This window comes from Branchiostoma lanceolatum, chromosome 3 (genome assembly GCF_035083965.1).
Source record: "Branchiostoma lanceolatum isolate klBraLanc5 chromosome 3, klBraLanc5.hap2, whole genome shotgun sequence".
Taxonomy (NCBI): Eukaryota; Metazoa; Chordata; class Leptocardii; order Amphioxiformes; family Branchiostomatidae; genus Branchiostoma; species Branchiostoma lanceolatum.
In genome coordinates, this window is record NC_089724.1 from 10,471,223 (window position 1) to 10,494,536 (window position 23,314).

Here is a 23,314-nt window from a genome sequence, read left to right on the forward strand (position 1 = left end):
CGTCGTTGCCATAGGGCACAGACAATCAAATATATTGTGCAAGAATGACAAGCTCAATTTTTGTTTCAATATCATTTAATCTTAAGACATTATGTTCTTCTCGACATGTTCAGCTTAATCCATGGCTTCGAAGCTAAACAGCTCTTGCATACGTTCCAGACAGCATCCACAAACTCGGTCCCTGAGGAAAGACAGCAGATGCTGTCTGAAACGTCTGGCCGTTTTCAAAACTTGTCCAGTTGCTTGAGTAACCTTTGTATTAGGTATAGCTTTTCTATATTAGCTATAGATCAAGCTGGCTATAGCTACATGTTATAGCCACGCGTTTTCTCCTTGGAGCTTGACCACAGCCTTGCCGGTGTTCTCTCCCACAAACATGCCGATGAAAGCTTTGGGCATGTTTTCAAAACCTTCGGTCACGTGTTCCCTGTACTTGATCTTTCCCTGGGGTACAACAAATAGAGTAGGGATAGTGAAAATAGCAATGAAGCAAGGCTTATTTAGTTCAGACTAGAGTTGAGTTGAGAAGTAAAGTAAAATCAGCCGACATTTTAACACAGACGTTTGACGTGCTTTTGTACAATGCATTGTATGTATGTATAAGTTGGCATCATAATTTACATGTTTGGTTTTTTGTGATACGTAAAACACTTATGAAGTACTGCAATCGATATATTTATAATATTCAACTGTGCAGTAAATAGCAAATAATATGGCGGACTGCTGACGTCATGAGGCACCTACCTCTGTGATCCACTGCACCATTTGATCCATTCCCTTCGGCCATTCGTTGAACCAGCGAGGGACCTTAAACCCCCTGAGGGTCAGCTGCTTGGACAGGATCGTCACGAACGGGTACGGACCTGGAAATAGAATATCAAACACTTAACAACCCAGGGAAGTACTGCAAATGTTTTCCTTTTTCCATTGATATTTGACTATTAGTGTTTGATGATTAATATGTTTTAATTTTTTATCTATTTCTTACATCTATTTATAATTATGATTAGCATTGATGATATTAGTGCACCTTATCATCATGTTTCATACCATAGACTTAATTTTGTATTGCCTCGTATCTGTTCATCTATTAGGATTTATGATATAAGCCTAACTTATTTTCTATTGTTTATTTTGTTTAGTTTTGAGTTATGTACAATTCATGGTATGATTCCCATTATTACGTTTCGAGGGGAGGCCCACGAAAAGCCAACTAGGCTTCTGGCCCCCCCTTGCATATTTATTTGCCCTGTATTTCTTTGTTTTGAAATACTTGTACATGTGCGAAACAATAAACAAACGAAATAAACAAACAAATAAAATGCAGAAATGTTCGCGGTGGCTTTTTGTTCGCGGTTTTCGCGGCGACTTTCGAACACATTGGATACCTAGAAGACCGGAATCCATGCTTAAAGCAAAAGAAATGATGTAGAACTGTCTATCACAAGTCCACCCTTACCCTTGGCCGGTTCGTTGTCGTTGTAAGTTGAGATGCTGCCACAGATGGCCATGCGTCCGAACAGGTTCATGTGGTTCAGCACGGTGCTGCTGAAGTCTGCTCCCACCTGCGGACATTGTGACAAGCGCAGGTGAAGATTGTTCGCACTCAATACTATATCATTAATATGTTTCCTTACAAAACAGACATGTTGCTGTTCAAATCAAACCATTAGAAACATAATTATACATAGAGTGGGGCTCAGTTTCGTCGACCAACGGTCTGAAAACTGCGCCACAAGCTTAAGCTTCTTTTGTCAAATTTGAAAGCTAGCTCTGATGATGATGAATAATTGGTTGCGGAAGGCCTAGGTTCGCTGTGACGTCGTCGGTGACGTCATTTTAAAAACGTCTACGTCGTTGTGACTTACATTGTCAAAGTAACAGTCAATCCCATTGGGTGCCGCCTCCTTCAGAGCCGCGTCCAATGAAGACACAGTTTTGTAGTTGAAGGCGGCATCAAAGCCGAGTTCCTTCAGCCAGGCCACCTTGGCGTCACTTCCGGCAGAGCCAACCGCCCTGCAACCCTAGTAAAAATGTCAATCTTGTTGATCTTTTCTTCATATTTCTTTCCATTTGACAATTTATAACCGTCTTATATCCGGGAGTCTTTTGATGAAAAAAAACAAACACAGCACGCCTACTATATATACAAATGTATTCAAATTTGTAGACAAGTTACCTTGATCTTAGCTATTTGGCCTACAATACTCCCGACAGCACCCGCGGCCCCGTTGACAAAGACCGTCTCCCCCTCTTTGGGTTCACACAACTTCGTCAAACCAAAGTAGGCAGTCATGCTGAAAAAAGGAACGAAAAGTTATTTTTACTTATTGATATACACACATATGTGTATACAAAACGCACAGGATTTCTGGATCTAGAATAGCATTGATTCTATGCTACTCACAACCCATGCAGCAAAGTCATGGGAAGGTGATGTATGAATATACAATATTCTTCGCAAGTTCTTTGACTATCATTATCTGACTTTAATGGCACTGATCAATGTATCTTGGAACCTACAAATAAAAAACATTGCTACTCTCACCCAGTCATCCCGACGGCTCCCAGCAGGAGAGACAGCGGCAGGTCATTCGGGTAGTCTGCCGGGGCCTTCCGGAGGGGATTCTGGGGGTCCCGCTTGTTGACGTCTATCACGGCGTGGCTACACCAGCCATACTGGTTCATGATGACAGTGCCCACTGGGAAGTCTGAACTTTTGGACTCGATCACTCTAATGACGGGAGAGATGTGTGTAGTGCGCCCGATAGTGTAAATATCATTATACAATTTTAGATGTGAAGGCATAGCACACGCCAAAATATATTTTGTTCTGATTTGTATAATATTTTTGCTAACAAAGTGAAGCACATATGCTTGCGGAGTTTTCTTTTATTCCACATTATTTCGACAAATTGCTTTTTCTACTTCATTGTTTTCTCCCGAAGGCTTTAAATTTCTAGATGTTTTGTACAGTAATCTAGATTTCTGCTCGGGTAAGTCGCATCCGATTATCATATTCTACTGATGATGAAAACTATACAGTCTGTATCAAGCTGACCGTGTAATATATATATTGGAACTGAATGAAATGCTGTTTTGTTTAGTTCAGATGAATTACACTGAGCTTTTGATGTCACATACACGGTACAAAATCTCTGCTCCACTGACCTTCCGCATCCTTCCCCGATCATGGTTATACCCGTTGGCAACTGTCTCGTATATGGTCTGAAGACTCAAATGATAAACATAGATATAAAGCTACGGCATATATCTGTCATATTCATAGAATCAAACTAGTCACGTGCGATTCTATAAGGTATTTTGCAACAGAATACAACAGACACGCTAGGTTCATTTGGCTTGTCTGCCCTTGACTCCGAAAGTTTTGACGTCTTAGCAGATGTACATATGTATGGTTCCGGTCTACTATTTTTAGAAATCTACTATCGAAAAAAAACGGCTGTAAAAACAATCTGACCCTTACATCAGCTTGGGGATTTAACCTTTTTTCAAACATGACTCTGCGTAGTTCAGTTGTTTGATATTGTTTTATTACGCCGATTATGTGTTAAACTAGTGATTTCTTCTCTCTTGTTTTGATGTCAACAGTACAAATACATACCGCATGTAAGGGTCGACGCTGTTGAAGAGTGACTCAACAAGAATCTCTGGCGAAAAAGTAATGGAAAATTGTTTATACATTGTAGGAGGACATATCAGCGGGAGAGTGATTGGAATGTGACAGCACCGATTACTGCACCACAGAGATATTTTGTTAGCATATTCAGCAATGATTGACCCGATCATTAATCATCGAAGTGTGGATGAGAGGGCGTTTGGTGGGCTGGTTACTGGCGGGGTAAGGTTAGGGGACTCATTCAGGAGTGCATTGAACTTTCTGTATCATAGGCTTTTCGTCTGGTCTGTCATAACCCATCATAACACATCACACCCAGTCTTAACTTCACTTCACTGAGCTCACCAGGACATGTTGCCTACTAACGGTGACTGTATATCTCGTGATGTTTGCGTACGTTTCATTTCCCTACCTGGAGATAATTCACAACGTATGAATGCGCCCCGGAGGACCCTATGGTGTGCGTTTCTGTAGGAATTTGGGAGAGTGAAGGGATCGACAATACAGTCCCCGTCCGCTTGATTTAATGTACCGGTTTAGAATCATCAGTTACCCCCAGGTACGTAGTACTATACTGCAGCCCCCTTAGTTGCCTCCCTACCCATACTTTGGCAAATATCATCTGCAACCCCCGATTGTCAGGAGTCTCAGGACCTACTGTAATGTGAGCGGATTTTATTAGAATTGGTGTGGTCATCAGAAACCCATTTCTGTGATCGATGAACTTTGTGTGTTTACTTGGCTACAATGCCTCGTTTTATGATTTTTATAGGTGATGCCACCATAGAGTCTGTATTTCAATGATTTATAGCTACCGTATTACACCCTGTAGAAACGCAGACTATGAATTACATACAGTGCTTCTTAGTTAAACCCCCCACCCCCCTCCCCACCCCGGCCATGCAGCCGCCTTACCGCCATCCTTCAGCTCTGGGGTCTCCTCTTCCACCAGCTGAAAGTCCGACTCCTTCGGCAGCCCGTCAAAGTGGCGCGCAAAGATAAATCTTTTGGACTTCACCATATTCGCTCTTCGTGCCAGAGATTACAAATTTTTACGCTTTTCAGACGCACTACTTGCTAGTGCTCCACTTCCGAATGCTTGAATGAACTATGATCGCAAGGTCCACCTGATTTACTATCGTGGTGTTAATTAGTAAACCATTTAGACTAGTAGGTAGACAAAGGTGTGAGATGCAGCAAATGTTTAAAGATGACTAGTTATTCATCTTCTTTTCTGATTAATCAATCAACATCATTTACCCCCAAATAACCCCGCGAGGGGGAAAGTAGGGGGGGGGAGGTCCCAGGCTAAGGCGGGCAGGCCTCCAGCCTGGCGCGGAATGACTCAACTGTGGGAGCCGTAACAACAGCGCCAGGCAGGGCGTTCCACTCGGGGATGGCGCGGGGGAAGAATGAATTAATCATCAGAGATAAATCATAATCGAGGTGATTACACGTTATGGTTGTTCATGTTTCTATCTCTGTTGTCACTTTCTGCAAAGTTAACTAAGAAATGGAAGGAACAGGGAAAAAGTCAATAACATCGATCGAAACACTTTTTCCTATGATTTAATTTCAAGACTAGATGTCTTTCTCTGCAGCTTTATACATCAGTTAATTAATAGCTAAATATCTATTTTGTATATTCTGCTGGCTACTGGTCCATGTTGTGTTTTCCCCTAGATCCTCAGAGCTTGACGACAGCCTTGCCGGTGTTCTCTCCCACAAGCATCCCGATGAAAGCCTTGGGCATGTTTTCGAAACCTTCGGTCACGTGTTCCCGGTACTTGATCTTTCCCTGGGGTATAACAAAAGAGATGGGCTTATGGAAATTCATCGCAATGGAGCAAGATTTACTTAAATCTAACCGTTACTTGTCTGATGTAGTATGATTACTATCATTCGACAAAACGATTGTTTGATCGAGTAACACAAATACGTATACAGACCGAGGCACGCTGACATTTGGGTGATTGGGAAGCAATGTCGACATCAAATCAGCGGACACTTCAAGACTGATATTTGACATACCTTTTGTATAATGCACTGAATGTGTATCAGTTTGAAGCATGATTTACATGACTGTTTTTTTTTCTCTATTGGGGACACTCTGAGTTACGTAAAGCTATAAGTCTTATAGAGCACCGCCATATAAATGTGCAGTAAATAGTTAAATGAAAAATAGAAATGGTGGTCTGCTGACGTCATGAGGTACCTACCTCTTTGATCCACTGCACCATTTGATCCATTCCCTTCGGCCATTCGTTCAGCCAGCGAGTGACGATGAACCCAGTGACGGTCAACTGCTTGGAAAGGATCGTCATGAACGGGTAGGGACCTGGAAATAGAATATGTTCTACAGTAAGCTGTACGTATGTGTGCATGTAAACACTTTACTCGGGGTATTTTATATCGTACTTCCTTACGCCTACGTCACACAGCAGGAAAGTATCTTACCCCGACAAACCAGTCTACGAGCTCATGAGAACATTTTCGGAGCAATACGGCCGGTGTCATCTCGATCCCCAAACAATATTTAGTATTTAGAGATAAGCTGATGTTAGCAGGTCATCAAGCCCAGTTCAATGTGATATGGTGCTTTTTCCGGGGAAAAGTATGCTCGCGCTCGACTCGCCGGGCGATTTGAAATTCTGTGACCTTCTAGCGATCAACAAATTCGACTGATGGCCGTCGACACTGTGTCGCCGGTTTCAAGAAGTGAAATTCACGTTCACGGAATTCTTCAAGCAATGAAAATGATGTAGAACTGTCTATCACAAGTCCACGCTTGGCTTACCCTTGGCCGGCTCTTTGTCGTTGTAAGTTGAGATGCTGCCACAGATGGCCATGCGTCCGAACAGGTTCATGTGGTTCAGCACGGTGCTGCTGAAGTCTGCTCCCACCTGCGGACATTGTGACGAACGCGGGTAAAGATTGATGTAACTGTTGGCAATCAACCCTGTATCATTCTGCTTTACAAAGGTGGTACAAAACAGACCGGTCATTTCTTAACGTTGCTGTGCAAATGACACAATTAGACACATGATTATACATTTGAGGGAGAGCCTTTTCGAGCTCAGATACATGCACCATCGATCTGAACCTCCTTGATCTGAACAATGTATTACTTGTTGCAGAATGTTCGTTATGACGATATCAATGTCGTCCTTATATAAGTCGCAAAAGTCTAGTTCGTTGTGACTTACATTGTCAAAGTAACAGTCAATCCCATTGGGTGCCCCCTCCTTCAGAGCTGCGTCCAATGAAGACACGGTTTTGTAGTTGAAGGCGGCATCAAAGCCGAGTTCCTTCAGCCAAGCCACCTTGGCGTCACTTCCGGCAGAGCCAACCGCCCTGCAGCCCTGGGTAAAATCAAAATGTCCCCCTTGTTGATCTCTTTTTTCCAGATTTCTTGGCGGTTAGCAAAATTTTAACCGGGCGTTTCGTTAATTCATAAAATACACAGCACTATTAATGTGTATTTAACTGTGTAGACAAGTTACCTTGATCTTAGCTACTTGGCCTACAATGCTCCCGACAGCACCCGCGGCCCCGTTGACAAAGACCGTCTCCCCCTCCTTGGGTTCACACAACTTCGTCAAACCCAACAAGGCAGTCATCCTGGAAGAACAACAAGAAAACAGTATAGACAAATGCATCAACGAACCTTCTCGAGTCCATAGCCCGACTAAATCGCGCTCCTAGCGGCCGGCCCGACTGTTACCGCCCCATTGACCTCAGCCAGTGAGAGATTATGTAAACACAGGCTACGCCAAGCTACTCCAATCCCCATCCCTAAAGATACTAGCTACTCTCACCCAGGCATCCCGACGGCTCCCAGTAGGAGAGACTGCGGCAGGTCCTTCGGGTAGTCTGCCGGGGCCTTCCGGATCACATTCATTGGGTCCTTACTCTTGGTGTCCAGCACGGCATGGGTGCACCAGCCATAACGGCCCATGATGACAGTGCCCACTGGGAAATCGGTGCTCTTGGATTCAGTCACCCTGGTAACGGGAGAGATGGCGTGAGCCCGGTATTGTAAATGTAATTATATAATCTTTATACCTTTGGAAACGGAGGCATTGTTTTCGGTTTATTTGTTTGTTGGTCTGGTGTAATCTCCAAGCAGATCTCCACGGTGCAAAATTCCTATCAGCCAGCCAGATTAGGTCTAGTGTGTGTCTGCAGTTTATATTTCAGTACAGTCAAACCTGCCTAGGCGACCACCTCTTCAACCCCACCACCTGGCCATGGCGACCGATTTTTTCTCGGCCTCAAATTTTTTTCCCCATATTCACAAACATTAAGCGGCCTGCCCAAGGCGACCACCCGCCATCAAGCTCACCATACAGATATAACTGGGTAATTTGTTTAGTTTAAATGAATTGTGTTAAGAAATGTATAAAGTCTTTGATGTCATATAGACGGAGTACGAAATATTTGCTCCACTTACCGACCGCATCCTTCCCCGATCATGGTTACACCCGTGGGCAGCTGCCTAGAATAAGGCCTGAAAATAAAATAAAAATGATAGAAATGAAAAAAGGAAAGCTACGAACTAGCATCTCTTCCACATATTATTGTAATCCTAAATTTTTCATGCAGGTGCGCTATTACTAGGATCCAGATTCTGTATCTATATAATAGCCGGTATAACCGCCATTCGGCGTAACATACCAGCAGCAGATTGATAGGAATAAATGATTAAACGATAAGTGCTGAGTTGGCTGTTAGACATAGTCAGCGTTTTCTGATCTCTGTAGTAGATGTAAGGTTTCGGCCTACTGATTTCAGATAGTCGTAACATTTTCTGAAAATCTAATCTGTAAAACCAATCGGACCCTTACATCTGCTTGGAGATTTTATTTTGTTATGCTTAACAAAATATAACTCTTCTTATTTAGTCCTTTGATATTTTTTTGCGATTATGTATCGAAGTATTGTATTTTCTCACTTGTTTTAAAGAACTCCACAAACAAAATCATCTATGGTTGATACCTACCTCATGTACGGGTCGACGCTGTTGAAGAGTGACTCAACAAGAATTTCTGGAGAAAGGGGTAATGAACATTTTTTTATACATTGCAGGAGGATCTATCTGAGCAATGATTTACCCGATCATTGAAGGCATTGACGTGTGGAGGATAGCGAACGCGGTAGGACCAGAGGACTCATTTAGGAGCGCTTGTAACTCTTTTCGCCTCTTCTGGTCTAACATTTATCGCCCTCCCAAGTCCTTCTTCTCCTTCTCTTCGTTTCACTCCGCAAAGACACTATGCCAGTAGCAGTGACTGGTAACGTTTGCGTACGTGTTATCTTCCTAGCTGGATGTACTCTCACCTCTCAAATAGAAGTACCCCCTGGAATATAAGTACCCCCCGGAAAAATCTTCAAAATCTAATATAAGTACCCCCTGAAATAAAAGTACCTCCCGGAAAATGTCAAAATTGACAGTCGAGGTAAACTGTGTCCACACAACTGTCCGAAGGAAATAAGATAATAAGCAGGTAGGTTGCATCTATTCAATTATGCCTGAGGACCATACCTATTAAGTATATGAATATTGAACAGAATAACTGTACGCTTGCTCAAATCATGATGATCTTCCTCGCCACTTAGATAAAATATAATAATAATGTTGAAAAATTAGGCATAGGTTCCCCGCTATGACCCCTAACCGGGGGCCATGGTGCTTCAAATTCAACAAGTGAAAATGTACATGATACAGTGTATATGCATTTTCTACTAGGAACTTGCAGCAAGTGATCAAGGAAAATTGTTGTAACATGAATTTCATTATCTTTTATCATTACTTTTATCATTACCGACATATAATCAAAATCATCAGATAGCTAAATTGTTCCTAATCATATTTTCTAAAGACATTATCCCCCTAAAAAAAAGATATGAACACCAAAAAAGGGTTATGTCCATGAACTTTTGCTCCATATATAGCGTTGAGAACAAAGTTTTTGTGAGGCGCTCGGATTTCGAGTTCCCGCGGTTGAGCCCACAATATTGAACAGAGCTCGACTGTAAAAGTAGCACAGCGTCTCAGGCCGCAAATACGAAGAAATTACCGATTGCATGTTGACAATAGAAACGGCCCTTTACCGCTAAATTTGGAAAATCTTAAGGTTATTCAAAAATCCAAACCCTCCTAAAATATAGATAGATTTCTGTGTCCATCGTTGCCGCAAAGTATGATATTTTTCACGCGTTTACGGTATCATTTTACAGATCGTAATCTGTATTGTGCAATATGCTGCTAGTTTTACTGTAAGCACGCCTGATGTTGCCGCCGCCATGTTTCGATGGCAAAACCTGCTGTTGTTAACTTCAACTTAACTTCAACTTACCGCTCGTTTTGTACCGTTCTTAGATTTTGCGGCCTCAAAATACATATGAAAAGGGAACTTAAGTTATAATTGTCGTTTTTACGTGTAATGTATCTTCTGTGAACGAATTATTCTTCCGCCGCGCTACCGATAGCGGTCATCGAATTCTTCCCTGTGCAAGTCTAACGTTTACTACTCGACACGTTTTTTGATCAGCATGCTTTGGTTTACGATGTAAACAGAGACTGTCAAAGTTATTTACATGACAATTGTATTTTGAAATGTCAGTGTTGCGTCTTATTTTCCCCCCAAAACAACGTTAACTTTGTAACGTCATAGCGAGATCGACCGATATATGACGAGTGCCGCAAGGATTTCACAAAGGCCGCCGCCGGTCATAGCGGTGGGGAAATCAACGCCGCTAGGCCGAAATATAGCGAATTACTAGCAAAAATACAGGGGAAATATGGGCAGAAAAAACAAAAATTTCGATTTTAGAGGGATTTCTGGTTAGCAAAATCCTGATTTTTGGAAAAATAATAAACGTACCGTCTAAAATAAGAAAGTACCGGGCGGATGTTTAGGCGAAAAAAAATAAACGTACCGGTACGTTTATTTGAGAGGTGAGAGTACTGTATGTGCTATAGTGGCGTGTTTTAAGCGATTTGAGAGAGTGAAGGGATCCGCAATATAGCCACAGTCAACTTCATTTCATCAATTAGTAACGGTTTAGAATTAAGAGAGACTGCAAAGGAGTGGACCGGTCATTCAGTCAACCAGATGACTGGCGGAAGACCGCCCGCAGTGGAGAGCCTTCACAGAAACCTATGCTGCCCCGACGGCTGACTAAGCTATGGGAGAGAGCTGCGAGCTGAGCTGATCTGCGAGCTGCAAAGTTACCCCGAGTACTAAGTAACTACGCAGCAGCTCCCCTGCAGTTGCCCCAATACACACCCATTCATGTACGTTGACTATTTAAATGATTTGCAATACCGACACACATTCAGGTGACCCCTATATGACCCCGCGTACAGTCTGTATGAAGCCAATCAGTAAAGCTTGAATTTCATTGCCACACACCCCATTACAGACTGTAGTCACGCCCTTCGACACCTAGTTGCGACAAAGCGTTTTCTGCCGATGAGCTTTTGTGGGCTCTTGGCTATGACACAGCGATTTCTATACAGGCAAGGGAAATTTCCAACCTCCTTGGTACAGGTGACCCCTATTTGAACAAACGTAGTCTGTAAGAAGCCAAATTAGCTTGAAATTGATAACGTCAAGAACATGCCACTATACCATGTGTAAAAGCTATTATGGCAGCTAACTTTATACCCCCAGTCATGTCTGTAAACAAACTAGAATTAAGTATTTGTGCTACACATACTTCAGGTTTGCTATGTTAGTTTAGTGATTACGGCATCTTTTTATGAATATTTGGAATTGAATTTTTCCTTTTATTTGAGTTGAATGTGTGATAGTTGTGTGCCTAGAGGAAGTTATTTACTGTACAGGAAGTATAACTTTTATGCATAAATTATGCAAATGAAGTCTTCATTAGCATAATGCACCTTCTTTATTTTCGACTACTAAGTAGTATCCTTAAGCAGCCTACACCTCCAACATGACATCTGTAGCATTTACTGTAAGGAAAACATGAATATTTGGATAAATCATTAATAATGCAAATGAGGCCATAATTAGCATAACGAACATTCAATTATATTCGCCTGCCCTTAAACTACACTCATCTCTAATATGACATCTGTAACATTTAGCATAAGGGAAATATAAAGTTTCTGCATAAATCATGCAAATGAGATCCTTATTAGCATAACGAACATTCAATTATATTCGCCTGTCCTTAAACTACACTCATCTCTAATATGACATCTGTAACATTTAGCATAAGGAAAATATAAAGTTTCTGCATAAATTATGCAAATGAGATCCTTATTAGCATAACGTACATGAAGATGATAATTATAAGTACATAATGACACAAACATGAAACACCTATCCTTTACCAGTGAGGTGTTATAGTAGTTGCCATTATTATGTTAATTACAACGGAATTCATAAAAACTGGTCAAACTTGCCTACCGGACAAGGTGATCACATCACGCTGTTCAGACCGGGTTCCGAGCCCGCCTGCCACAAACAAGTTCACCAAATTAGACTTTCATTCAAAATGAAAACTTCGTACACTTTCACACATTTATCAAAACGTATGTAGAGACTCTCATCCCGATATAACAGAGCGGCATGAGTCGGCACTAAGCAAAAGTAGAAAGAGTCCGAAGACTCCACATTCAGGAGAGGTAGAAAGAGTCCGAAGACTCCACATTTCAGAGAGTAGTAATGGTCCTTGGCAATGGCCCTGAGACCAAACCGAGCAGGCCCGAAAGCCCCCCGCAAATTTAGAACAGCAAACAGAGACCGGGGGTTAGCGCGGAGCGCAAGCCCCCGTCCCGAGACTCAAGCGAAATCTACGGCACGAGGTTCCGCAGATGTACCAAAAGCCACACTTCGAACTGAAGCAAATACAAAACAGAGCAGGCCCGAAAGCCCCCCTAGAATCAGCACAAAATCCATCTGGCATTGATCCGAAGATCAACCCGGACACCAAGACCCAATGATCAACATCCCAACAACGTAAGACCTACGTTTCAACGAGAGTTGCGTGCAAAATTTACGCCTCGGAAAACCCTCATCAGCGTAAAATTGCAACAGCAACCCCCTCACGCACTGCCAAACATTGCAAGACCCAAGGATGATCCTTTCGGGTCAAGCCTTGATCTTAGCCAAAAGGCCGAGAAGCGATCTATCAACTGATTCAGGTACAGGGTTACACCACAAACAGAAATTACCAGCATAGTCGGTGGTATTCAAAGAGGGAAAACTTCTGTATCTGGATAGTATAAAAGGCCTCAAACACAAATGAATGAATATCGAGTGAAGGTAATGATCGTTAAATAATCTGTAGATGATGCAATGAATAAGCAAAAGCTACGAAAAAGGCCAATGAATAAGTATGGGTTGTGGCTACTGTCAGGATGATCCTGTATGCAGTAGAAATTTTTGCACTGCATACAGGATCATCCCGTCAGCAGTAGAAAAATCTGCACTGCTGTCAGGATTATCCTGTCTGCAGTGCAAAAAATTCTACTGCTGACAGGAAAAAATTTCAGCCAATCAGAGCTCGCAAAAAGATTGCCCGCGCGAAAGGACTCAGCGAGGAACATGGCGGCAGCCATGAAGGCTGGAGATAAGTTTTCCAACTGGGCGGATTTCCAGGCCGCCCTGTTACTGAATGAGTACCAAGAGGCGAGCAGTAAACAAGACATGACTCCTAATAATAGAGCACAACCACACCTGTCTGATGAAGTCATGGGATTTATTGAACAATTGACATTAGGATCCAGTGGGAGGGGGGTGGATTCCTTCTAATAAGTTCTATTAAAAGTGCGTTTCTCAAGCTGTCGATTCGACAGATTCAAAAATTTCAGCATAAAAAAGAGTCAGTTGTGATAACGAAACGGCTGTTACTTGTACGTTGTACGTTAACTAGTAGTTCAGCTCAATTAATAGAGGGCTCGGATGGGAGTATCAGTACCCAGGAGCATGTAAGAAATTTGGCACCTAGCATCGATGATATTTGAGATAAAACATGACTATAATCACGATCCGAAATATGCCCCATGAATAGGTAAGCCTAGCTGAAATTATGAAATTAAAATTGCCCGGTTTCCAGCTCATGCGTTCGCCGGATCCGATCAGATCGCGCTGATATCACCTGGTAGGTCCTTAGATACGCTGTGATGATGGCCGACATCTTGAAACACCTAATATCTGCTGTTACCGTAGCAATTACATATGCTAGCTTCTGATTGGTTGCGAAAATGCATTGAAAAAAAGGACAATCCTGACAGCAGTGCAAAAATTTGCACTGCATACAGGACGAACCTGCCAGCAGTACAAAAATTTGCACTGCATACAGTGTATGCAGTGCAAATTTTTGTACTGCTGGCAGGATCATCCTGTATGCAGTGCAAATTTTTGCACTGCTGGCAGGATCGTCCTGTATGCAGTGCAATTTTTTGTACTGCTGGCAGGATCGTCCTACCAGCAGTGCAAATTTTTGCACTGCTGGCAGGATCGTCCTGCCATTCTAAGCCTTAGGCATAAGTAAGAGACATGACTGGCGTCATAGTGACGAAATCAAATATCATTGGCTGAAAAAACAAAATGGCGATCCGTGTCGTCACAATCAAGATGGCGGCCTCCACACAACCCGACGGATCCTACATAGGTTTCGCTACGCAAACCTGTAATCAGAATTTGTCCAGTTCAAGGCGTTACTCGCACAGCATGTAGCGAATGTGACTGCTGACCCAGTTACATTAATTAGATGCCTGAAAGTTTCCCTCTGATTGACTTGCGGTGGTTTCTTTGAGAAATGTCTATGCTGCTATGTGCAGACCTCCTGGTGTAATAGAGCCAGGCCACGCCACAGTCTGCACATAGTAGCATAGACATTTCCCAACGATGACCATGTAGTAAAGCAGACTATCTGATCAGTTGCAGCCCTCCCCAGTTGCCCCCCTCCCCACCCGGTCACTGACCCCCATCTTACCGCCATCCTTCAGCTCTGGCGTCTCCTCTTCCACCAGCTGAAAGTCAGACTCCTTCGGCAGCCCGTCAAATTGGCACGCAAAGATAAATCTTTTGGACTTCACCATATTCGCCCTTGATGTCGCAGGTTACAAGCGTGTGAGTGTTCCAAACGTACCGTGAGCCGTGAGTACTGGCACTTCTGACTGATGCCTGCATAAACTATAATCGTGACGTCAGTTTAAGCCCACCTGACTAACCAGCTATACTACCGTGGTATTGAATAATTTAACCAGTAGGCAAACAGAGGCCCTGTATATGATAATAAGTTAAAGACTGACTGATCATGACAAAAAAAGCCTAAATCATTATATCATGAGTGCGGAAGGCATGATGGGTACCTGCGCCTGGTTGCGCGGCACATTCAAACCAGGTAGTCTGTATAACGCAAAAGACACAGTTTGTAGTTGAAGGCGGCATCAAAGCCGAGTTCCTTCAGCCAGGCCACCTTGGCGTCACTTCCGGCAGAGCCAACCGCCCTGCAGCCCTAGTAAAAATCAAAATGTCACACCTGTTGATTTTTTTTTCAGATTTCTTTCCATTTGACAATTTGTAATCGTCTTATAGTCGGGAGTTTTTTTTTTACAATGAAAAACACAGCGCGGCAACGATATACATATGAATGTATTTGACTTTGTAGACAAGTTACCTTGATCATAGCTATTTGGCCTACAATACTCCCGACAGCACCCGCGGCCCCGTTGACAAAGACCGTCTCCCCCTCCTTGGGTTCACACAACTTCGTCAAACCAAAGTAGTCATGCTGAAAAAAGTTATTTTTACTTATTGATATATACGCATATGTGTATACAAAACACACAGGATTTTTGGATCTAGAATAGCATTGATTCTATGCTACTCACAACCCATGCAGCAAAGTCATGGGAAGGTGATGTATGAATATACAATATTCTTCGCAAGTCCTCTGACTATCATTATCTGACTTTAATGGCACTGATGAATGTATCTTGGAACCTACAAATAAAAAACATTGCTACTCTCACCCAGTCATCCCGACGGCTCCCAGCAGGAGAGACAGCGGCAGGTCATTCGGGTAGTCTGCCGGGGCCTTCCGGAGGGGATTCTGGGGGTCCCGCTTGTTGACGTCTATCACGGCGTGGCTACACCAGCCATACTGGTTCATGATGACAGTGCCCACTGGGAAGTCTGTACTTTTGGACTCGATCACTCTAATGACGGGAGAGATGTGTGTAGTGCGCCCGATAGTGTAAATATCATTATACAATTTTAGATGTGAAGGCATAGCACACGCCAAAATATATTTTGTTCTGATTTGTATTATATTTTTGCTAACAAAGTGAAGCACATATGCTTGCGGAGTTTTCTTTTATTCCACAGTATTTCGACAAATTGCTTTTTCTACTTCATTGTTTTCTCTCCAAGGCTTTAGATTTCTAGATGTGTTGTACAGTAATCTAGATTTCTGCTCGGGTAAGTCACATCCGATTATCATATTCTGCTGATGATAAAAACTATACAGTCTGTATCAAGCTGACCAGGTAAAATATATATTGGAACTGAGTAACATGCTGTTTTGTTTAGTTTAAATGAATTACACAGAGCTTTTGATGTCACATATACGAAGTACAAAATCTCTGCTCCACTTACCGTCCGCATCCTTCCCCGATCATGGTTATACCCGTTGGCAACTGTCTCGTATATGGTCTGAAGACTCAAATGATAAACATAGCTATAAAGCTACGACATGTATCTGTCATATTTATAGAATCAAAATAGTCACGTGGGATTCAATAAGCTATTTTGCAATAGAATACAACAGACACGCTATTCCTAAGGTTCATTTGGCTTCTCTGCCCCTTCTCTGCTGACTCCGAAAGTTTTGACGTCTTATCTCCAAGCAGATGTATGGTTCCGGTCTACTATTTTTAGAAATCTGCTATCGAAAAAAATGGCTGTAAGAAAACAATCTGACCCTTACATCTGCTTGGGGATTTAATCTTTTTTTCAAAGATGACTCTACGTAGTTCAGTTGTTTGATATTGTTTTACGCCGATTAATTTGTGTTAAACTAGTGATTTCTTCTCTCTTGTTTTGATATCAACATCTACAAATACAGGGCTACAAATACATACCGCATGTAAGGGTCGACGCTGTTGAAGAGTGACTCAACAAAAATTTCTGGCGAAAAAGTAATGGAAAATTGTTTATACATTGTAGGAGGACATATCAGCAGGAGAGTGATTGGAAAGTGACAGCACCACTGATTGCACCACAGAAATATTTTGTTAGCATATTCAGCAATGATTGGCCCGATCATTAATCATCGAGGTGTGGATGAGAGGGCGTTTGACGGGCTGGTTAGGGGCGGGGTAGGGTTAGGGGACTCATTCAGGAGTGCATTGAACTTTCTGTATCATAGGCTTTTCGTCTGGTCTGTCATAACCCGTCATAACACATAACACCAAGTCTTAATTTCGCTTCACTGAGCTCACCAGGACATGTTGCCTACTAACGGTGACTGTATATCTCGTGATGTTTGCGTACGTTTCATTTCCCTACCTGGAGATAATTCACAACGTATGAATGCGCCCCGGAGGTCCCTATGGTGTGCGTTTCTGTAGGAATTTGGGAGAGTGAAGGGATCGACAAAACAGTCCCCGTCCACTTGATTTAATGTACCGGTTTAGAATCATCAGTTACCCCCAGGTGCGTAGTACTGTACTGCAGCCCCCTTAGTTACCTCCCTACCCATACTTTGGCAAATATCATCTGCAACCCCCGATTACCTATTGTCAGGACCTACTGTAATGTGAGCGGATTTTATCAAAATGGGTGTGGTCATCAGAAACCCTTTTCTGCGATCGATGAACTTTGTGTGTTTACTTGGCTGCAATGCCTCGTTTTATGATTTTTATAGGTGATGCCACCATAGAGTCTGTATTTCAATAATTGATAGCTACCGTATTACACCATGTAGAAACGCAGACTATGAATTACATGCAGTGCTTCTCAGTTCACCCCCCCCCCCTCCCCAACCCGGCCATGCAGCCGCCTTACCGCCATCCTTCAGCTCTGGCGTCTCCTCTTCCACCAGCTGAAAGTCCGACTCCTTCGGCAGCCCGTCAAAGTGGCGCGCAAAGATAAATCTTTTGGACTTCACCATATTCGCTCTTGGTGCCAAAGATTACAAACTTGTACGCTTCTCAGACGCACTACTTGCCAGTGCTCCACTTCCGAATGCTTGAATGAACTATGATCGCAAGGTCCACCCCTGATTTACAATCGTGGTGTTAATTAGTAAGCCATTTAAACTAGTAGGTAAACAAAGGTGTGAGGTGCAGCAAATGTTTAAAGATGACTCGTTATTCATCTACTTTTCTGATTAATCATCAGAGACAAATCATAATCGAGGTGAATACACGTTATGATTGTTAATGTTTCTATCCCTGTTGTCACTTTCTACAAAGTTAACTAAGAAAAGGAAGGAACGGGGAAAAAGTCAACAACATCGATCGAAACAATTTTCCCTATGATTTAATTTCAAGACTAAATGTCTTTCTCGGCAGCTTTATACATCGGTTAATAGCTAAATATCTCTTCTGTATATTTTGCTGGCTACTGGTCCATGTGGTGTTTTCCCCCTAGATCCTCAGAGCTTGACGACCGCCTTGCCGGTGTTCTCTCCCACAAGCATCCCGATGAAAGCCTTGGGCATGTTTTCGAAACCTTCGGTCACGTGTTCCCGGTACTTGATCTTTCCCTGGGGTATAACAAACGAGATGGGCTTATGGAAATACATCGCAATGAAGCAAGAAAACTTAGTTCTGACCGTTACTATTATTACCATCGTTCGACAAAACGATCGTTTGATCGAGTATCACAAATACGTATACGGACCGAGGCACGCTGACATTTGGGTGATTGGGAAGCAATGTCGACATCAAATCAGCGGACACTTCAATACTGATATTTGACATACCTTTTGTATAATGCACTGAATGTGTATCAGTTTGAAGCATGATTTACATGACTGTTTTTTTGCTCTATTGGGGACACTTTGAGTTACGTAAAGAACTAAGTCTTATAAAGTACTGCCATGTAAATGTGCAGTTATTAATAAATAGTTAAATGAAAAATAGAATTGGTGGTCTGCTGACGTCATGAGAGACTTACCGCTTTGATCCACTGCACCATTTGAGTCATCCCCTTCGGCCATTCGTTCATCCAGCGAGTGACGATGAACCCAGTGACGGTCATCTGCTTGGACAGGATCGTCATGAACGGGTAGGGACCTGGAAATAGAATATGTTCTACAGTAAGCTGTACGTATGTGTGCATGTAAACACTTTACTCGGGACATTTTATATCGTACTTCCTTTCGCCTACGTCACACAGCAGGAAAGTATCTTACCCCGACAAACCAGTCTGAGCTCACGAGAACATTTTCGGAGCAATACGGCCGGTGTCATCTCGATCCCCAAACAATATTTAGTATTTAGAGATAAGCTGATGTTAGCAGGTCATCAAGCCCAGTTCAATGTGATATGGTGCTTTTTCCGGGGAAAAGTATGCTCGCGCTCGACTCGCCGGGCGATTTGAAATTCTGTGTCCTTCTAGCGATCAACAAATTCGACTGATGGCCGTCGACACTGTGTCGCCGGTTTCAAGAAGTGAAATTCACGTTCACGGAATTCTTCAAGCAATGAAAATGATGTAGAACTGTCTATCACAAGTCCACGCTTGGCTTACCCTTGGCCGGCTCTTTGTCGTTGTAAGTTGAGATGCTGCCACAGATGGCCATGCGTCCGAACAGGTTCATGTGGTTCAGCACGGTGCTGCTGAAGTCTGCTCCCACCTGCGGACATATTGTGACAAACGCGGGTAAAGATTGATGTAACTGTTGGCAATCAACCCTGTATCATTCTGCTTTACAAAGGTGCTACAAAACAGACAGGTCATTTCTTAACGTTGCTGTGCAAATGACACAATTAGACACATGATTATACATTTAAGGGAGAGCCTTTTCGAGCTAAGATACATGCACCATCGATCTGAACCTCCTTGATCTGAACAATGTATTACTTGTTGCAGAATGTTCGTTATGACGATATCAATGTCGTCCTTATATAAGTCGCAAAAGTCTAGTTCGTTGTGACTTACATTGTCAAAGTAACAGTCAATCCCATTGGGTGCCGCCTCCTTCAGAGCTGCGTCCAATGAAGACACAGTTTTGTAGTTGAAGGCGGCATCAAAGCCGAGTTCCTTCAGCCAGGCCACCTTGGCGTCACTTCCGGCAGAGCCAACCGCCCTGCAGCCCTGGGTAAAATCACTCATGTTGATATCTTTTTTTTTCTTGGCTGGTTGCAAAATTTTTAACCGGGCGTTTCGTTAATTCATAAAATACACAGCACTATTAATGTGTAGACAAGTTACCTTGATCTTAGCTACTTGGCCTACAATGCTCCCGACAGCACCCGCGGCCCCGTTGACAAAGACCGTCTCCCCCTCCTTGGGTTCACACAACTTCGTCAAACCCAACAAGGCAGTCATCCTGGAAGAACAACAAGAAAACAGTATAGACAAATGCATCAACGAACCTACTCGAGTCCATAGCCCGACTAAATCGCGCTCCTAGCGGCCGGCCCGACTGTTACCGCCCCATTGACCTCAGCCAGCGAGAGATTATGTAAACACAGGCTACGCCAAGCTACTCCAATCCCCATCCCTAAAAAATAGTAGCTACTCTCACCCAGGCATCCCGACGGCTCCCAGTAGGAGAGACTGCGGCAGGTCCTTCGGGTAGTCTGCCGGGGCCTTCCGGATGACATTCATTGGGTCCTTACTCTTGGTGTCCAGCACGGTGTGGGTGCACCAGCCATAACGGCCCATGATGACAGTGCCCACTGGGAAATCGGAGCTCTTGGATTCAATCACTCTGGTAACGGGAGAGATGGCGTGAGCCCGGTATTGTAAATGTAATTATCCAATTTTTATACCTTTGGAAACGGAGTTATTGTTGTCGGCCTATATGTGTTTGTTGGTTTTGGTCTCCAAGCAGATCTCCACGGTGCAAAATTCCTATCAGCCAGCCAGATTAGGTCTGGTGTGTGTCTGCAGTTTATATTTCAGTACAGTCAAACCTGCCATAGACGACCACCTCTTCAACCCCACCACCTGGCCATGGCGACCGATTTTTCTCGGTCCCAAAATTTTTTCCCATATTCACAAACATTAAGCGGCCTGCCCAAGGCGACCACCCGCCATCAAGCTCACCATACAGATATAACTGGGTAATTTGTTTAGTTTAAATTAATTATGTTAAGAAATGTATAAAGTCTTTGATGTCATATAGACGGAGTACGAAATATTTGCTCCACTTACCGACCGCATCCTTCCCCGATCATGGTTACACCCGTGGGCAGCTGCCTAGTATAAGCCCTGAAAATACAAAAATGATAAAAATGAAAAAAGGAAAGCTACGAACTAGCATCTCTCCCACATATTATTATAACCCTAATCATCATAACCCTAATTTTTCATGCAGGTGCGCTATTACTAAGATCCAGATTCTGTATCTATATATTAGCCGGTATAACCGCCTTTCGGCGTAACATACCAGCAGCAGATTGATAGGAATAAATGATTAAACGTTACGTGCTGAGTTGGCTGTAAGACATAGTAAGCGTTTTCTGATCTCTGTAGTATATAACAAAATATAACTCTTCGTATTCAGTCCTTTGATTTTTTTGCGATTACGTATCGAAGTATTGTATTTTTCATTTGTTTTAACATCTAACTCCACAAACACAATGATCTGTGGTTGATACCTACCTCATGTACGGGTCGACGCTGTTGAAGAGTGACTCAACAAGAATTTCTGGAGAAAGGGGTAATGAACATTTTTTTTATACATTGCAGGAGGATCTATCTCAGCAATGGTTGACCCGATCATTGAAGGCATTGAAGTGTGGAGGATAGCGAACGCGGTAGGACCAGAGGACTCATTTAGGAGCGCTTGTAACTCTTTTCGCCTCTTCTGGTCTAACATTTATCGCCCTCCCAAGTCCTTCTCCTTCTCTTCGTTTCACTTCGCAAAGACACTATGCCTAGTAGCAGTGACTGGTAACGTTTGCGTACGTGTTATCTTCCTGGCTGGATGTACTGTATGTGCTATAGTGGCGTGTTTTAAGCGATTTGAGAGAGTGAAGGGATCCGCAATATAGCCACAGTCAACTTCATTTAATCAATTAGTAACGGTTTAGAATTATGAGAGACTGCAAAGTTACCCCGTGTACTAAGTAACTACGCAGCAGCTCCCCTGCAGTTGCCCCAATCGTGACACACCCATTCATGTACGTTGACTATTTAAATGATTTGCAATGCCGACCCCCCACCCCCTGTAAGGACCCTTTGATTTGGCACAGCAGAGTGAGCTCATACGTGACGTTGATGGCTGTTGATACAATCACACGCTGTAACAGATTTACAGCAGTTTAATGGGCACGCCCGCGACCCTTGGTCATGACAAAGCGTAATTCTGCCGATGGACTTTGTCACACAGTTTGTGTGACCTCTTGGCTATGACATGGCAATATATTCAGGTGACCCCTAGGCCTATATGACCCCGCGTACAGTCTGCATGAAGCCAATTTAAAGCAACTTAAGCTTGAATTTCATTGCCACACACCCCATTACAGAATGTAGTCACGCCCTTCGGCCCCTAGTTGCGACAAAGTGATTTCTGCCGATGTGGCTATGACACAGCGATTTCTATATAGGATACAGGCAAGGGAAATGTTCAACCAAGGAGGTTTAAACCTCCTTGGTTCAACCTCCTTGGCACGGCATGTAGCGAATGTGACTGCTGACCCAGTTACATTAATTCGATACCTGAAAGTTTCCCTCTGATTGACTTGCGGTGGTTTCTTTGAGAAATGTCTATGCTACTAGCTATGTGCAGACTGTGGCGTGGCCTGACTCTATTACACCATGTAGTAAAGCAGACTATCAGATTACTTCAATGCAGCCCTCCTCAGTTGCCCCCCTCCCCACCCGGTCACTGACCCCCATCTTACCGCCATCCTTCAGCTCTGGCGTCTCCTCTTCCACCAGCTGAAAGTCAGACTCCTTCGGCGCACCGTCAAATTGTCGCGCAAAGATAAATCTTTTGGACTTCACCATTTTCGCTCTTGATGCCGCAGGTTACAAGCGTGTGTGTGAGTGTTCCAAACGTACAAGCCGTGACTGGCACTTCTGACTGACGCCTGCATAAACTATTATCGTGACGTCAGTTTAAGCCCACCTGACTTAACTACCGTGGTAATGATTGAACCAGTAGGCAAACAGAGGCCCTGTATATGGTAATAAGTTAAAGACTGACTGATCATGACCAAAAAAAAAGAACAAAGCCTTATATACATGATCATCCGGGGTACCTGCGGCCTGGTTGCGCGGCACATTCAAACCAGGCACCTTTGCGGAATCATGCAATGACACGCAGATTTCAAGCTAAAGTTTTATGTAGTCATGGAAAGATATACGCTGAATCCATTGTTTCTTGGCCAGTAGCAAACGTCGTAAAAATTAAAACCATGACCTTTGGGATTATTACCAGTCACTGGAGTGGCTTACTCGCGGGCACCAATTTCAAACCATGTAGCAAAAGTAAGACGTTTATAGG

General features: G+C 43.2%; 3 protein-coding genes and 1 long non-coding RNA gene across 7 annotated transcripts; all 4 read right to left on the minus strand.

Moving 5' to 3' along the window:
* Positions 1-57: 57 nt before the first annotated feature.
* On the minus strand, positions 58-5,078 carry LOC136430165 (prostaglandin reductase 1-like). 2 transcript variants are annotated; one of them, XM_066420501.1, is made up of 9 exons: positions 4,556-5,078; positions 3,626-3,671; positions 3,172-3,228; positions 2,549-2,734; positions 2,180-2,297; positions 1,869-2,024; positions 1,460-1,565; positions 745-863; positions 58-444 (listed from the first exon to the last, which is right to left on the minus strand). In XM_066420501.1, exons 1-9 carry the CDS (start codon positions 4,659-4,661, stop codon positions 313-315), a joined length of 1,026 nt encoding a protein of 341 aa, XP_066276598.1. In that variant the 5' UTR covers positions 4,662-5,078; the 3' UTR covers positions 58-312. The 2 variants fall into 2 exon arrangements, with proteins under 2 accessions (XP_066276598.1, XP_066276597.1); XM_066420500.1 differs by lacking the exon at positions 4,556-5,078 and having other exon boundaries at positions 3,626-4,508.
* Positions 5,079-5,193: 115 nt separating this feature from the next.
* On the minus strand, positions 5,194-17,812 carry LOC136430168 (prostaglandin reductase 1-like). Of its 3 annotated transcripts, XM_066420506.1 has the most exons (10): positions 15,302-15,413; positions 14,994-15,139; positions 8,643-8,688; positions 8,094-8,150; positions 7,459-7,644; positions 7,144-7,261; positions 6,847-7,002; positions 6,438-6,543; positions 5,860-5,978; positions 5,194-5,438 (listed from the first exon to the last, which is right to left on the minus strand). In XM_066420506.1, exons 2-10 carry the CDS (start codon positions 15,070-15,072, stop codon positions 5,328-5,330), a joined length of 978 nt encoding a protein of 325 aa, XP_066276603.1. In that variant the 5' UTR covers positions 15,073-15,139; positions 15,302-15,413; the 3' UTR covers positions 5,194-5,327. The 3 variants fall into 3 exon arrangements, with proteins under 3 accessions (XP_066276603.1, XP_066276601.1, XP_066276600.1); XM_066420504.1 differs by lacking the exons at positions 14,994-15,139; positions 15,302-15,413 and adding an exon at positions 17,692-17,812; XM_066420503.1 differs by lacking the exons at positions 14,994-15,139; positions 15,302-15,413 and adding an exon at positions 14,615-14,950.
* LOC136430169 (uncharacterized) lies at positions 15,822-17,652 on the minus strand. The gene is made up of 3 exons (XR_010754853.1): positions 16,767-17,652; positions 16,282-16,338; positions 15,822-15,842 (listed from the first exon to the last, which is right to left on the minus strand). It is a non-coding gene; the product is annotated as an uncharacterized lncRNA (long non-coding RNA).
* Positions 17,813-18,152: 340 nt separating the features above from the next.
* LOC136430167 (prostaglandin reductase 1-like) lies at positions 18,153-22,936 on the minus strand. Its single transcript, XM_066420502.1, has 9 exons — positions 22,710-22,936; positions 21,466-21,511; positions 21,016-21,072; positions 20,384-20,569; positions 20,068-20,185; positions 19,795-19,950; positions 19,384-19,489; positions 18,808-18,926; positions 18,153-18,394 (listed from the first exon to the last, which is right to left on the minus strand). The coding sequence occupies exons 1-9, from the start codon at positions 22,813-22,815 to the stop codon at positions 18,284-18,286; spliced, it is 1,005 nt and encodes a 334-aa protein (XP_066276599.1). The 5' UTR covers positions 22,816-22,936; the 3' UTR covers positions 18,153-18,283.
* Positions 22,937-23,314: the final 378 nt, after the last annotated feature.